At 44.6% G+C, this 13,379-nt stretch overlaps 1 protein-coding gene and 1 long non-coding RNA gene across 6 annotated transcripts in view; one reads left to right on the top strand and one right to left on the bottom strand.

The window, feature by feature from the left end:
- LOC310687942 overlaps window positions 1-6,899 on the bottom strand; it is a 234,265-nt gene extending 227,366 nt beyond the window's left edge. The window contains exons 1-3 of one of the 2 annotated variants that reach the window (XR_014516662.1): window positions 6,777-6,899; window positions 5,028-5,133; window positions 3,458-4,940 (exon numbers count right to left, since the gene is read on the bottom strand). This is a non-coding gene — a long non-coding RNA (uncharacterized lncRNA). Of the gene's footprint in view, window positions 1-3,457; window positions 4,941-5,027; window positions 5,146-6,776 lie in introns of those variants that run through there. The other variant, XR_014516663.1, reaches the window with a different exon arrangement.
- Window positions 4,878-13,379, top strand: part of LAMB1 (laminin subunit beta 1) — a 57,067-nt gene continuing 48,565 nt past the window's right edge. Inside the window, exons 1-3 of one of the 4 annotated variants that reach the window (XM_083463244.1) lie at window positions 4,878-4,963; window positions 5,051-5,149; window positions 9,778-9,950. In XM_083463244.1, coding sequence (XP_083319370.1) covers window positions 5,113-5,149; window positions 9,778-9,950 — 210 coding nt within the window. In that variant the 5' untranslated portion in view covers window positions 4,878-4,963; window positions 5,051-5,112. Of the gene's footprint in view, window positions 4,964-5,050; window positions 5,150-6,739; window positions 6,855-7,730; window positions 7,834-8,100; window positions 8,773-9,777; window positions 9,951-13,379 lie in introns of those variants that run through there. The other 3 variants (XM_083463245.1, XM_083463242.1, XM_083463243.1) reach the window with 3 other exon arrangements.

Here is a 13,379-nt window from a genome sequence, read left to right as displayed (position 1 = left end):
CCTCAGATTCCTCAGTTAACAAATTCAATCCCTGACATCTCCAGGCAAGGCAGAGAGAGAATTTTGCCTGACACCTTGGATAGCCACTGCCAGTTGGCATTGATCAAGGAGAAGTAACCTGTGGTCCTTCAGTTGTTATGGCATTTGACCTCTCAGCAGCCCCAACAAGCATGGACAAGAGTTAGGGCTGATGGGGGTTGTAGTTCCACAACATCTGGGAAGCCGGAGCTTCTCCATCACTGGTGTAGGCCATACTGACTGGACTAGAGTACCTCTGACTGCATAGAAGGCTGCTTTCTATGTTTTGTCCAGCAATCTTTACAGCAGTTGCCTAATTTTGTGAACCCAACTAGTGATAACAGTCTGTAGTTTTGTGAAAATAGACTCTGTGTGTTAACATTTATGCCGTATCTTAAAAACAAAAAAATTATTGTTTTTGTACAGCCTACTTCATCAGATCATCTGACCAACTGCACTGCCATCCACAGAAGCTAGTTCTTGTTCTAGTTTTTAATGTGCCACAAGACTTTTACTTTTTCTGCAGACTCTGGAAGCTGCATACAGAGTTGCTGTACGTACTAAGCTAGCTGCAACTTTATTGGCTTGACATGTTGCTCCATGCATCATAGCGACTCTTATCTGTGGACTAATATGCAAACTATGCAAGAAAGATATTGGTGGTTGTGACAGACTCCAGTTGGTGGGCCCCATACAACTATGTCTCAGTTGGGTTTTAAAGATAGGGAGTCTGAAACAGTGTGGTTTCAAGTCTTGAAGCACCATGTGTCACCCAAAAAGATTACCACCACTCAGGCCCAGTTCCCGGCTGGGAACAGAAAGCTAGATTATTAGGGACACAACTAAGCTGGAAACCTTCTGACTTTCCACTTTGTATGTACAAGCAGCCTTCACTCATGTGACTGCAATCTGAAGTAGCATTGTCCAGACACATGTTTTCCACCCTAGCTGCTCTTTGTGCAAATAAAGCCTCAGTTAGGTTAGATGTGAGACAAAATGAGGCTGTTCTCTCACCGTTAGAAATGTTTCTAACCCAATTTATACTTCTAATTCATAATTTTATCAAATTTATTTTTATAGTCTGGATATACAGTGGTACCTCGGGTTACATACGCTTCAGATTACATATGCTTCAGGTTACAGACTCTGCTAACCCACAAATAGTACCTCTGGTTAAGAACTTTGCTTCAGGATGAGAACAGAAATCGCACAGCAGCGGCACGGCGGCAGCAGGAGGCCCCATTAGCTAAAGTGGTGCTTCAGGTTAAGAACAGTTTCAGGTTAAGAATGGACCTCCGGAATGAATTAAGTACTTAACCCGAGGTACCACTGTATAGACACTGCCTTCTTGTATCACTGTGTATTTGCATAATCAAATAAAAGTGTTTTTTCCTAGGAGTTCACATATTTTGACTGAGTGACAAGTCATCAGATGCAAACAGTGAGTGGTGTAGGAGAATTCCAGTAAATTTTTTAAAAAATCCTCTGTGTTAAATCATACTCTAATGCTGCAACCCTATGCAAGTTTACCAAGAAGGCCTTATTGTAGTCAATGGCACTTACTCCCAAGTATAGAATTATAGAATTGTAGAGTCAGAAGGGACCCCAACGGTCATCTGGTCCAACATGCTTCAAATGCAGGAATCTCAACTAAAGCTTCCATGACAAATGGCCATCCAGTCTCTGGATCCTTTTCACATGTACATGTCTCTCACAATTGCACACACATGTAGGACGCGGGTGGTGCTGTGGGTTAAACCCACAGAGCCTAGGACTTGCCAATCAGAAGGTCGGCAGTTCGAATCCCCACAACGGGGTGAGCTCCTGTTGCTCAGTCCCTGCTCCTGCCAACGTAGCAGTTCGAAAGCACGTCAAAGTGCAAGTAGATAAATAGGTACCACTCCGGCGGGAAGGTAAACGCCGTTTCCGTGTGCTGCTCTGGTTCACCAGAAGTGGCTTAGTCATGCTGGCCACATGACCCAGAAGCTGTACGCTGGCTCCCTCGGCCAGTAAAGTGAGATGAGCACCGCAACCCCAGAGTCGTTCACGACTGGACCTAATGGTCAGGGGTCCCTTTACCTTTACCTTTATTGGACAAGCATGAAATGATTGTTGCCTGTACAATAAAACATAATGTGTTTGCTGCTTTTAATCCTCTTCACAACCCTTTCAAATTGTTTCCAGCCCATTCCGGAGAAGCCCCAGATTCAGTTGTTCACAGGCACACCCAGGGACCACCTGAATTGAACTCAGTGGTTGTGGACCAGTTTGGGAAGCCCTGACTTAAAGGGTTAAGTAGCCTTGGCTCCCTGTGAGTTTTAAGAGCCTCCAGCCGTTTCCTCATGACTCACCTCTCTCAAATGTGGGTGGCCTAATCAGTGGGTGGCTGCCCTTCCCCCCAGGCTATAAACATCTCCAGGACATAAACTGTATCCAACAGTGCTTTGGGGTGGTGGTGGTGGTGTTGCATTCTCTTGCCATGGGCAGAAGGGGGGGGGGCGGGAAGGGAAGAGATGCTAAATCAGGTTTTCTAAGCAAGATGTTGGCAAGTCTACAAGCTCACACATTGCCTAAACTGTGGTTACAAAAATGGTAGGGTTGCAAATTTCAAGATATTGATCAGCACAATAATCAGTTAAAGATTTAATAAGGAGTACACACCAGCTAAGTGGCCATATCAGTTGATTTCTGGGACGTTGTGTCCCAGGTTGTTTTTCACAAACAGCATTAAAAGTCACACACAGAGTGAAGGTAGCTGTGTTGACCCATAAGCAAGATGCTAAAGACCATAATAGGGCAATACCTTTGTATGATATTTTGGTTGGCATAATAAAGGTATTTCCCCAGTAATATAGAATATGGAACATTAAATGCACCTTTCAGACTTTTTTGTCATTTGTGCTTGCATGGAAATTACTGGGGCACAGTTCTGAATGTGAAAAAATACAGTTTAACTCAATTGAAGGCTGTATAAAAGGTAGGTTTCTACTGACAAGAAGAGACAAGGGTTGCGTTACCAACAAATTTGTTGAAATACACCTTATTCATGATTAGATAATCTGCCATGTATTCAAGATAAAGGTATTAGCTACAACACATTATGGAATTTTTTTTGTGCTGGACAGGACTAGAATACTAGAATCTTATGCCTTTCCTACCTCAGCACCCCACACATCAACCCAATAATCCACAATACTGCCTGAGACAAACACAGAACAGATCATAAACCTTCAGCTTAATGCCTAGAGATGTTAAGGTCAATGTTGCACATAATTCTACAAAGCACCCTGTGATTTTAAAAAAACAACAACCCATAGTCCTCAGAGACCAAGCCATTCAATCAATGAAACAGGTGCTCTACTTCATCATCAATTTGGTCCAAACTAATTGTGAATGAAAAGTTCAAAAACTCAAACCTTCAGGACAACATAGAGATGGGTAAGATGAGATAAAACTTTATTTGCATTAGCCAATGGCTATAACAACAGTAAAATATATTTTATAAGGAACAGTTAAAATGTCCGTCTTCAGAACTTCTTCAGGTTGGATGTCAAAAAACAAAACAAAACATGGATGGCATGATATTGGAGCCCAAAACTCTGCAGTTCGTTACAGACTTGACATGAAGTACATAGGAGGTAATAAGTATACTCAGCCTACAATACACACCTGGAAGTAGGTCCCATTGAATTCAGTGGGACTTACTGTTGAGTAAAGATGGGTAGGTTAGTGCTGTGAGTTATTGTCACTTATAACATACCTCAGGGGGTAGCTAGACTTCAGCCTTACAGGAGCAACATTGCCTTTTACTAGAACCCTGAGTTCCACCAACAAGATCCAGGTGCAAAATATTTAGAATTAAAGAATTCTCAGCCTAGAAACTGGTTCTGAGTACCAGAACTAAACTGAATAGCAATTTTCCAATTCTTCCACACAAAAATACACTCTTTGTTACATCATGCATTTTCCCCATGCCTGGTCTTCAAATCACCAATGTAACTTGAGAAAAGGGTTTGTTTTGTTGTTGCCTTTGTTAAACAGGGTGAAAAATCCTTGCTTGTCTACTTCAAATCACCCAGAGATCTACCAGTAGATCACCACTAGGTCTACTCACCAGTAGATCTACTCACCCCTGCCATTGATAGTTACTATAGACAACTATGACTTACATGGAACCCAAAACATTTTGTCTATCAATAGCTTTCACATATATTTGGTAAGAGGAAACAGCTTGTTTCACTTGTCTCAGTAAACTACTACTAACACAGAGGGGGTTTTTTTTGGGGTGGGTGGGAATCAGGGGTTGAAACTGCATCATTTAAGGAAATTTCTGACGGAATTGTTAACATTTTAAAATGCTTCTAGGTCCCAGTCGGTGTGGAATACAAAACCATATTTGATCCAAGTAAATCCAGAAGTTTTGTGACTAGTATTTCATTTAGTCACAGCATCCCTGCGAGGTAGGTTAGGCGGAGAGCAGCAAGTGACCCAGGGGCGCCAAGTGAGTGGGAATTTGAAACCTGGTCCTCCTAAGTCATGCTCCCAAACGCTAACTGATAACCCAAAACTCACATTGCCTTCTAGAGTTCTGGAGGTCCTGTTTTAGCAACCTATGAAGCAACCGATGAGCATACCAAAGTCAAGTCCCGAGTCTAAATATTTGCAGCAGAAATAACCTGAAGGCGCTAAGCTCTTTGCCCGACTGTAAAGTAAACAACTGTCATACTGGTGCTTCGGCGCGGAGACAAAGGACAGAAGTTCCTGTGCAACCCTCGAGGGTCTCTTTGCAGGAGCTCTCCCGAAAGTTGCCCTGCCCGGATTGCAGCCTCCCCGACCCTCCCTCTAGCGCCTGCGTAGTGGAGCCTCCCTCTCTCTAGGGCAAGCGGAGATTCCTTTCTCCCAGTGTCAGATTTGCATCCCGGCTGGAAGGAAGGAGCAGAAAAGGGTAAGGAGATAAAACAGCATGCCTTGCTGCCTTTGCTGTGGGAGATAAAAACCCTGCAACTTACTCTTTTTCCTCTCCCTTTTGCAGAAAGAAAGGTGAAGTCCGGGTGGCTGTTTTGTTCTCTTTTCTTTCCTGGCAGAAGTAATGAGATGGGGCTTCTCCGGGTGCTTCTTTGCTGTTTCCTAGGTAATTAAACATTATTGTTTAATGTTGTTATGAACTGCCTTCTTGTTTTAAGCGGTCGGTGTGTATTCCCTGTTCCCCAAGCTGAGAAGAACTTTGTTAGTCCCGGAGCAGAACTTTTGTTTTTCATTCAAACCATCCCGTTTTAACAAATTTCAGATGTGCGGCAGCAACAAAAGGGGCTGCAGCACGAACTTTTGCAAGCGATGGCATTTGCCCAAGTAACTTAGAAAACTCCCTTGTTGCAATTTAACCATCACCCCCCTCCTCTCGTTTCTCGCTGCCCTTATCTCTTCCCCTTCCTCTCCCTAGAGATTGCAAGCTCATTGCGGGCATAGACCGGTTTTCTAGCTACATCCGCCTTTATGTTACTCATGTCTTACGAACGATCAAGCGGGCTGCTTCCTCCGAAAGTTCCTTGCAGCTGTAAGGATGCGCTGGAAGTTGGGGCATTTGCATGCCTAAGGCTGCAATCCTGCGCCCACTTACATGGGAGCAAGCCAGACTTACTTTCGAGGAAGTGCGCGTGGGATCGGCTGGCAATCAAAGAGTTGGAGAGTTGGAAGGGACCCTAAGGGTCATGTAGTCCAACCGCCTGCAATGTAGGAATGCACGTTGATGTGGGAGTACATTTTACGGAAGTGGGTTTACTTCCGCGTAAACCTGCATAGGATGAGGCTGCAAATAGGCTCGGGATGTAAGGCTGAAGTTCCAACTCCCACCTGGGAGTAAGTCCCATTGAATCCACTAGGGCAGGCACCCCCAAACCCGGCCCTCCAGATGTTTTGGGACTACAATTCCCATCATCGCTGACCACGGGTCCTGTTAGCTAGGGATGATGGGAATTGTAGTCCCAAAACATCTGGAGGGCCGAGTTTGGGGTGTGTGCCTGCGCTGGGGCTTACTTCCCATAGGATGGCACTGTATAAGGCTTCGATCCTGTGCGCATTCTTCATGGTGCAAGTCCCATCGAACACAGTGACATTTACTTCCGAGTAAACGGGCATCGGGCTGCGCTTTACATAAGTCAATACTATGTTACGATTTTTTTTTGCCTGCATTTTCGCAGTGACTCATAGCCCACTCCGTCCTGAAAGATGCTAAGAACCGATTTTTAAAGTAGCCTGTGAACAATTCAGGCAAACTCAGACCTTTAAAAGAATCCCCACAGCCCCAACGGACACGCTGATAGAGACAGATCCACACGTCTGGGGAGTGCAGAAAAGTCCCCAGTTGTTTTTATTTTGATTATACATTTTGTGGTTTTATATTTTGATTTTATTCTGTGAACCGGTAAGGGAGAGTGTGTGTAACCCAACCCGGTTTATGCCGCGATTCCTATACATCCCAGGCTGTAAACCCCATTGAAAGCAAATTGGGTCGCGTTCCTTGAGCATCAGCTTGCTTCGTTAGCTTGCAGCCGTGTAGACAAGCGCGAAGCCTGGGAATCCAAAACCCCGCTGAACTCAGTAAGGAGGACGACGCCCGTGGGCGCGCTCGTGAGAATGGCGCGACACCCGAGTCGCGGGGAAACGCAACCGCCTTGTCTGCTGCTCAAGCCCTCTGTTAGCAAAGTGAAATGATGCCCTGGAACCGCTTCAGCCTCCATAAACCCTGCGCGCGCGCACACCCACCCACCCCATACCATAGCGCGTTCCTAGTCAGGTCTACTCGGAAGCAAGGCCCGCCGCGTCGTGCTTGCTCCCAGGTAAGCGCCAAGAGGCCTTGGCTTTCCGCTCCGCCTTCTTCGCGCTCTTCCTCGCCGCCGCCGCCGCCCCTGGTTTGCGTGTGCTCAGCTCCCCAGAGGGAGAAGCGGCCCGGCGTGGATTTGGGAAGAGTCGTCGCCTGGCGCCATATGGCTTTCCTTGCCCGCTTGTTCTCCGCCGCTAGAGAGTCTCCGTCGCGGCCGCGTCGCTGGGCGAGGAGGGGAGGGAATGGCGCCGGCTCCGTGAGGGGGAAATTGGCGGGAACTTGTTCCCCCTCAGCCAGGTTCCCCTCAGCCTCGTGGCTCCCTCCGAAGCCTTCAGACGTGGCCTCCTCTTTGGAGCACGCTTCGCCTCACGACCCTCCAGTTAACATATTCATATTCCTATCCCACTCCTTCCTCCAAGGTGGCCTCCATATCGTCCTCAGGACAACCCTGTGACTTTGGTCATGGTGTGTCCAGAGCGAGGACAAAAATGTGGAGCCCTCCAAATATTTCTGATTTCTTATTCAGGATGGTGCAGGCGGTTTTACACACACACTGCATTGAGCAGAGAGGGCACAATATGGAGACCATCCCGTTTGGGGGGCACCAAGTTTTGGCCTTGCACAGTGTTGCAAAAGATGGCCAAACTTCTTTTCGCAAAAGTTCCTTTGGGAATGGAGTTTGTTGAAGCACCTCGCCTCCTGCGCATGCTCTCAAGGGCGCTGTTTATGCGCCCCTTTGGCTCACACCCAGTGCTGGCGAAGTGTTGCCTGTGGGGCAGGTTAGGAAGAGAGATGGCGGCTGCGCCAAGGCCACCAAGTGAGATTCATGACGGAAAGGGGATTTGAACCCAGGTCCTGGTTCGGTTTTTTTTTAACAACCACACAGACTCTCGAAAGTTAGTCTCATTGGGACTGCAGCCTTTATGGGTTGCGCATGTGCAAGCTTGGTACAACTGCGCCAGTGGCTAGGATTCAGTCTAAAAACAGAACCCTATGTACATTTACACAGAAGTATATTCATTTCACGTACATCTCATTGTTCATCCAAGGCTCAAGGCAGCATACAAGCTTCCTTCTATTTTTCAAACAAGAGATTGAAGAAAGAATCCCTGGCCTAAGGCCCCTTGGTCCCATCCACACCAGCCATATTACTTTAACAGTAATGGTTTCCCCCAAAGAATCCTGGGAATTTTGTGTTTATCTTCTCACAGAACTGCCATTTTTAGCGCCCTTAACAAACAGCAGTTCTCGGGATTCTTTTTTTATTTTTTTGAGGGGGGAGGGTTATTGGGTTGTTGTTTTTATTTTGATTATATATTTTGTGGTTTTATATTTTGATTTTGTTCTGTGAACCTCCCTGAGACCTCGGGGTATAGGGGGGTATATAAATTCAGTAATTAATAATAACAATGCTTTGAATGTGGATGTACCCTGGTCAGCTTCATTTGAATCGGGGTCTCATCGGTCCCAGCCTGACGCACTAATCCAATGGTAGCTAACAAGGGATCCACCAGATCGCTTGGACCACAACTCTCATCATCCTGGTGGGAACTGTAGTCCACAAATCCAGAGGGCACCTGGTTGGCTGCCCCTTTTGTAACCATTTTTCTACACTGGTATTCTATCATACTGCCTTCTTTGTTCTTATTTCTAGGTAAAAAATGGGAGGCAGTGTAAAATTGTGCCTGCTGTCTTTTTCCCCAGTATCACTGAATGCTTTAAACTGAAGGGGGAAATGGTAGTTAATAACAAATGCTTGTCACCTTTTGCTCATCCTGTACTAAGTTTAAATAACTCAGTGGGTAGATAACCATTCTCCCCTATAAGTGTTTGGGCTCCTTTTCTATTTAATTTTTATGGTAACGTGCATGTGTCGTGGATGGGAAATGGAAGGAATTGTGGTCTGGATGCTCCACCACAGATGCATTTCACAAGTTACTGCATCTTGCACAAATAACTTTCTGAAGTATTTTCAGTGGTGCACTCAACTGAGGCCTCACTGTGAAGTGAATCACTTTGATTTCTCTTTCATCACCTGGGTGTCCCATTTGTGGCAACCTAAATGAAAAAAATAAACAAACCTAAACCACAGCTCTCCCCAGACAGGAATGAGACAGAGTTGTGTGATTTGTCCTGTGCTGCTGAGGGGCCCCTATATTTTCAATAAATCTGGTTTGGTTTTTTTGCTACTTGCCCAGCTTAAATAACCATAGAATCCAGATTCCTTTTATTCTAATCTGGGACAGGAATCGGTGGCTATCGCCTGCTTACTTGCAAGTTCACAAGAGCATTGACAGAGATTGCTTATTCTTCAGCAAGAAAATGATTTGGCACAACTACGTAGGGTTTAGTGTCTATCCCTTATTATTGTTAGCATCAACACATTTATGAAATTGCCATCTGGCAATTACCGTGTGTGTAAGGTGATGCTTACACACGGGGTAATTGCCAGACGGCAATTTTATAAATTTGTTGATTTATGAAATGTGTTGATTTAAGGGATGTGGGTGGCGCTGTGGGTTAAACCACAGAGCCTAGGACTTGCCGATCAGATGGTCGGCGGTTCGAATCGCCGCAACAGGGTGAGCACCTGTTGCTCGGTCCCTACTCCTGCCAACCTAGCAGTTCAAAAGCACGTCAAAGTGCAAGTAGATAAATAGGTACCACTCTGGTGGGAAGGTAAACGGCATTTCCATGCGCTGCTCTGGTTCGCCAGAAGCGGCTTAGTCATGCTGGCCGCATGACCCAGAAGCTGTATGCCAGCTCCCTCGGCCAATAAAGCGAGATGAGCGCTGCAACCCCAGAGCCTGTCACGACTGGACCAAATGGTCAGGGGACCCTTTACCTTTAAGGTGATGCTAATCATGGCATCCACCACTGAAACATCTCTTCCAAATGCTGATCTGCTCCTGGCCCTTGCTTCTCCTTCCCATTTTTAGGCCTTTGGACCATTGTAGTAGCTCAGGAACCAGAATTCAGCTACGGATGTGCGGAGGGGAGCTGCTATCCAGCCACAGGAGACTTGCTGATTGGCCGGGCTGACAAGCTAACTGTCACGTCCACATGTGGGCTTCCAAAGCCTGAACCATACTGCATTGTGAGCCACCTCCAGGTAAGTTTTTGCAGAAGAAGACTGTCTCAGAGCAAAGGGGAATTTGGTTGAGTGTAGTTGAAGGGCAATTGATCATAACAGTCCTGGGTCTTCCTCTCTCTCCCCCCTTAGCTGACCAAGCAGCCCCACACCCTCTCTAGATAAGTAGAAACATCTGGTGCTGTCCAGAGCTTTGAGAGGAAGCAGACACCATCCCCCTGGCTCAGATTTGTTTGTACAGTTGCATGTGTCCTGCTGTTTCCTGCTCTTGTTTGTTTTTGCTCCCTGAATGCACCAAACCACCTTCTCCCAGGATCATTAGGAGCGTGAGCCCTTCTTTCCCGCAGTCCTAGCTGTGACACCAACAAAAATTCTTAGCTCAAACTTCTGGGAATCCTGTCCAAAAACGCAGATAAACCCCAAGGCTCTTAGTTTTAACAAAATATCTATGTCACTGGGCATGTCTGCATGGGAAGTTACCCCATTTCTGATTCAGCTTTTTTTAGTGCTGAAGTGAAGTCACATCAGGAAGAAGCAAATGATGTGGGTGGGCTATCCCATTCTTTAATTGTGTTTCAAGTAATTTGGATAATGGTGGCCTAAGATATTTTGATGCCCCAAAGTTAAACAAAAAACAAAATACCATCACCAACATCAACAGTCTTATACTTAAAAGCCAAGTGTGCACTGCAGACAGAGTAGCTACTGTTTGGGAAAGTCAGTTATTGCCTCCTTGAATGGATAGATCTCACTATCTATGGATCAAGACCACCGGTCAGAACTCGGGCTGCGTTCCTATATGCACTTGCAAGGGAGTAAATCCCATAGAACACATTAGGATTACTCTTGATTAAATATTCATAGGAGTGTGCTGTCTACTTGCACTGAGATTAGTATTGGGACCACACTGATGTTAATGGCTACTAATTTCCCTCAAACTAGCATTTATAGTTCATATTCTGCATACTGATAAGATGGTTCTTATAACTAGCCATTACTTGTGGGGGGGGGGGTGGCATTTCCGCATCAGTGTCAAATTTCTCTTCTGTAGTTCAGGTCACAATTAAGCAGGTCTTAATTCCCAATGCATTATAAGTACATGCAAAATTTCAGCTGAAGTTACTTGTTCTTAAACTATAATTGTTTATAGACTAGGAATGTTAATGGTTTATGTGATTGTGGTGTAATGTGTCCAGATATATTAATAAAAACATTCTGCTGATTGCACTACCCCCAGCATGATATATGAGAGCTGTCTAGACTACTTCCTTCATTTACAGTCTCTGGAAAGATATATAGCTAAAATTCTAGCAATTTCAGTGCGGTTGTAGATATAGACTAAGGAAATACAGTTAAGCAAACAAGGTCTTTTCCCAGAACATTTTTCAGATAGAAAACAAATTTTGTCAAAAAGAAAATGAAATATGAAATATGAATTATGGGGAAAAGCAATATCCAGTTTTGGAAGACTCAACCCTTAGAGGTGATGGTGAAAATGTTTCTGGTTATCCAGGTGAGAACAGGGCAATGAGCATATGGAAAGTAAAGATATCTATTTGAAGAAACCAATAATTGTAAGAGGAAGTTATAAACAAAAAGGGAGTTGGTGTATTGGTGATTATATTTAATACTAGAAGCCTACAAGCCAATCTGGGGAAGAGGGAGCGCTCAGGTTGAAAAGAGAACATGGATAATACTGAGTATATGAGAATCATGTTATCGTGAGATAAAGAAAGAAATTGGGAATAATCGAGACAGAAAGAGTTTGCAGTAATGAGGGACTTTAAAAACCTTCACAGTGACCATGCAAAATAGATGTTCATGTTGCAAGAAAAAGGCAAACTTTCTGGATAGCACAAATAGCTGTGCCTTGGAATGTACTATAATGGCATCTGGTGCTCCCTCAAAGGTTGGCTACAAGTCTACCCACTCTGCCATTCCACTCCCACCAGCAGAATATAGCTAGTCAGGGGGCACAGCCCACAGAAAATACGTTAATCTAAGATTTATAGCTATTGGTCATGCTTATAAATTCCTTGCCATCCACACATGATATTAGGCCACCACAGAGCAACACAATGCAGACTGCAACTGTACCACAATCAGCAAAAAAGGAATTAACTTGTCTTGAGAGCAGATAACTCAAGGAAAAAATGTCACTCAATACAGAATTATATGCACATAGTTAAATATGCAGGCTATATCCTAGAAAACATTCACACATTTTAGTGATAGAGAACATCAGATGGGATAGTGGTTTTCTTATAACCACCTGGATAAGTTTATGACAGTGTTGAGACTCATGGCATTTGGCCCATCACTTTTAATAGAGAGAAGTGCAGTTAGGAAACTAACTGGGTCAGATGCATTCTTATGGGTCTGGTTTGTCAACAAAAAGACTAACGTGTTCTCCTACCCAATCAATACCTTTTTGCTGCTGCCCCTGCATTCACCATAAATTTTTGTCTAGGGCATTTATACTGTATTGACAGCACTGCAATGCAATATGCCACATTGGTTTCCATAGCCGATTGTTGACAGTGACATCAGTGTTCCTTCAGGAGAATCCCTCCAAACCATCCTAACATAACTGCAGAGGAGAGGCTAATCATTAATGCAAACTGATTACCCTCCAGTCTCCAGCGAATAACTGGATCATAAAATCTGTCTCACCGCATAACTAAAACCAGCAGACAGTAATTTGGACAGGACCCATCACCACATCGGAAGCACAGCAGTGGCGACACTATGACACCCTGTTCAAGGCCAAAATTTGCCCCTCCCCCTGTCTTCACACTGCCTTCCCAAAGGTGAGTAGGCGCATGGCTTTGGGAAGGAGACAGGGGGACCCTAGGACCCTTTCAGAGCCTTATGCCTCCTTCCCAAATATATATCTTTAATATTCAGATTTATTGTGTTTCTAGTTGTATCTCTTTTAATTTATGCTAATGCACTGAGAGAAAGGTGGGACATAAAATAAAATTTAAAAGTAGTGCTTATTCAGAATTATACACTTTTAAATACATTCTAAGATGCTGCTATGGATCTATAACCATGTGCAATTAGGTCATTCTGTAAGAGACACTGAGTCAGACTGACAATGTCAAGGCATCCAGGAATGAAGTATCACTCTGGTAGACTAGACTGCACAGTATCTTGCAAATGACAGTTTCATGCTAGGCAGAAAAAGCTCGAGCCAGTAAAATCACTTCAAAGCAAACACAGACTTCAAAGCAATCAAACCATTTAGATTATTCTACAACTTTGTTCTACAATTATTCTACAACTTAGCATGTTTGTCTTTACTTCTGCTCTCTGAGTACATTCACATGTAAAGCTAAACCATGGTTTTCCACTATGCAGACAAGCCTTAAAGCTCTGGCAAGGTGGCAGAGTACCAAGCTCACCCCCTTCCCCCTCTCTTCTTCCCACACGTCTGGGAGAAGGAAC

Source organism: Podarcis liolepis (assembly GCF_965112155.1).
Source record: "Podarcis liolepis genome assembly, chromosome: 10".
NCBI lineage: Eukaryota > Metazoa > Chordata > Lepidosauria > Squamata > Lacertidae > Podarcis > Podarcis liolepis.
The sequence above is the reverse complement of the archived record's forward strand: the minus strand, read 5'-3'. Positions and strand labels throughout refer to the sequence as shown.